The sequence below is a fragment of the Morone saxatilis genome, unplaced genomic scaffold, assembly GCF_004916995.1.
Source record: "Morone saxatilis isolate NCDOM2014 unplaced genomic scaffold, NCSU_SB_2.0 Contig2, whole genome shotgun sequence".
Classification (NCBI taxonomy): Eukaryota; Metazoa; Chordata; class Actinopteri; family Moronidae; genus Morone; species Morone saxatilis.
The window spans coordinates 469,931-472,708 of record NW_023339762.1 but is presented as its reverse complement, the minus strand read 5'-3'; the positions used below and the strand labels follow the sequence as shown (position 1 = coordinate 472,708).

General features: G+C 39.5%; 1 protein-coding gene across 1 annotated transcript in view; it reads left to right on the top strand.

Annotated features, from left to right (window-relative positions):
* LOC118330967 (G1/S-specific cyclin-D1-like) overlaps positions 1-2,490 on the top strand; it is a 7,877-nt gene extending 5,387 nt beyond the window's left edge. Inside the window, exons 4-5 of the mRNA XM_035665722.1 lie at positions 746-894; positions 986-2,490. Of these exons, the coding sequence (XP_035521615.1) occupies positions 746-894; positions 986-1,156 (320 nt within the window). The 3' untranslated portion in view covers positions 1,157-2,490. The remainder of the gene's footprint in view (positions 1-745; positions 895-985) is intronic.
* The last annotated feature ends 288 nt before the right edge of the window (positions 2,491-2,778 follow it).

Sequence of the window (2,778 nt, the reverse complement as noted above, 5' to 3'; positions counted from 1 at the left end):
TCTGCCAATAGATCCTCCTGAATATTACACACTGGAGCTTTTTAAGCAGTAAAAATGTGCCCATGCATAGAATATGTTGCTAGCTCCCTTTTAGAGTTTTTCTCTCCATTATGTGTTTCATACTGTCTAATTGTAGCCAGATACTTATTGAATCACAGCAGGTTGACTTAAGGTCCCACTTGGTTGCCTCATCGGTGCCCAGGCACTGGAACAACTGCAGGCTTTTCATACTTTGAAAAGTATTTCCTGGTACTGAAAGTTTGGGGTACTTTTGGCAGGGTTACCATGAGTCCTGGTAAACCTGCATATTTAGAGATGTGTTGACGCCTGAAAATTGATTAAAATGACCACATATCCTGGAAATAATCAGTTTTCTTGGCAAATGTTAATTGTATGTTAGCCCCTCAGTCAGATTGCCTTCATTAACCTTTACTAGAGGAGAGGAAACCTGTAGTAAACCGTAGTCAAATCACTGGAGACGCTGTAGTGAAAACAGCTGACCACCTACCTGTGATGGACTGCATCATTAAAAAAGGAGAAATAAAATATAAACTTAAATGTATGCTGTCCTGTATTGTCAAGAAAAACTCCTGGAAAATAATTTCCTAAAAAGAAAGCTTTGTTTTGGTCTAGAAATGTCTTGTAAGTTTGAATTCTGAATGTTTTTATGTGGTCCTCTTTTTTGTTATCAGCTTTTTAAAAGGTGCCATATTACCATTAAGTTCCATTCTGATTGTCTCTTCAGATGTTAAGTTCATAGCCAGCCCCCCGTCCATGGTAGCAGCAGGCAGCATGGTGGCAGCAGTGGAGGGCTTGCAGATGAGAATGGTGGGCAACGCCATGATGTCTCAGAAACTGACAGAGCAGCTGGCGCAGACCATCAGGAGCGACCCGGTGGGTACATCAGTCTGTGATATGATGGTACATTCACACTCAACTGAAACGATCTCTGATTCTTAATCTAACCTGATCCGTCACTCTTCAGGACTGTCTCCGGGCGTGTCAGGAACAAATCGAGTCGCTGCTTGAAACCAGTCTCAGGCAGGCACAGCAACCACAGCAACCACATAATGCAGTTACCATGGAAACTAAGAACATCAGTGAGGGGCAGGACCTCTCGACTACGCCCACAGATGTCCGGGACATAAACATCTGATTGCCAGTCATACAGTGGGGTGAACTGGTGAAGTGGATGGTCATTCTGGACATGCTCAAATAACAAAAAGACACGCGGCTTTTGTTTGACATGATGTAGTGTGTGTTTTCCATCGCTCCGAAGTGACCGGACTCAACAGTGTGTCAGAACTGTTAACAACATGAAGTCCATTCTGAACTGTGGCGGGGGCCAGAAGGAGAGGCTGACTGGACATCATCTCGTCCAGGACACTGACAACCTTAAGACTGGAATTCGGCTCTCACTGCAGAAATGACTGTAAGAGTAACATGTGTTCACCTGTGGGTGACAGCTGGTGCCAGCAGGCTGCACCCACCAAGGCGTTGAAGGCCTATAGGTCTCTCTTAACCTACATCTCAGTTCATTAAAAGTCTTATCTGTTGATCACTGCCTCTGCACTGCAGAAGTCAACAGGTTACTCTTAAGAGACCTTTTTTAGGAGTAAAAGTGAGGTATTTCTACGTTTATCTTTTATCATTTTTAGCAGTTTGATAAATATGGGCCCAGACACTTGCCCTCTTACGGACAATAAAATGTGTTCTGTGATTAACAGTATGGGCTGTGAGACATGATGCACGACTGGCAAAAGAAAAAAAAGAACAACAGTAGAGGTTTCCACATTGGACCAAAAAAAGCACATATGGTTATGTGCTATTTGACTAATAAAATATACCTTAGAAGTACCTAGAACAAAGTGAAACCGCTGTTCTAATGTGATGCAGTGTAATGCACACTTTATACCACTAGAGGGAATGCAGATATATGCTGATGCTGATGTTTATCTGGGTGCTGTTGTTTCTGGTTGCTTGTCCCATGTCAGTCCATTGACGAGTAATGTCATTACAAGCTATTGCAACTCTGAATGAATGCATAATGAACTGTTTTTCAATCAGACAGGAGAAAAATACCTTTTTTTAACTGTACATACAGCAAGTCTTTCTGTTCTCCAGGAAAAAGCAATGAAGCAGTACTAGTTTTGTAAAGTGTACTACTGTAATTTGCTCTCATATTTATTATTTCTTATCACTTGACTTGTACAGTGCTAAAAGTTCTTCTAAAAAGTGGAAATTCTGTCAAAGACTGCTTTTCTGTATTCAGCTACTCTATACATAAACACATAACAATGGTCCTGAATGGTCTTGAATAGAGAAACCACAACTAAATACCTACACAGTGGTATGAGTAACTTTTTATTTTAATTTTTTTAGGGTACTGCCCTCATGACATAAGCTCGTATCAGGTGAAGCTCTGTGTTGGTGCACTGTTTGTCTGTCTTAGCACAGAGCATAAAGATGAATTAAAGGAAAACTGTCTTATGAGAGCCTGTTGGTGTTATATTTGTGAAACTCTACACTGTTAAACAAAATTTAAAAAAAGGGAAAAAATTATATTCTGGCAGCTCTTTTCTATGATTAAATACAGTATTAATACAATTCAGTTTTACAGTTAAAAAATCTATAATTTCTTGGCTTTTGGATATTTGCACATGTAAAAACAATGAAATTACCTTGCTATAATACAAATAACCAGGCTTAAATTTTATTGATGATTATTTATTGTTGATTTTTCTTATCTTAATCATAATACTTAATAACTAATAATAA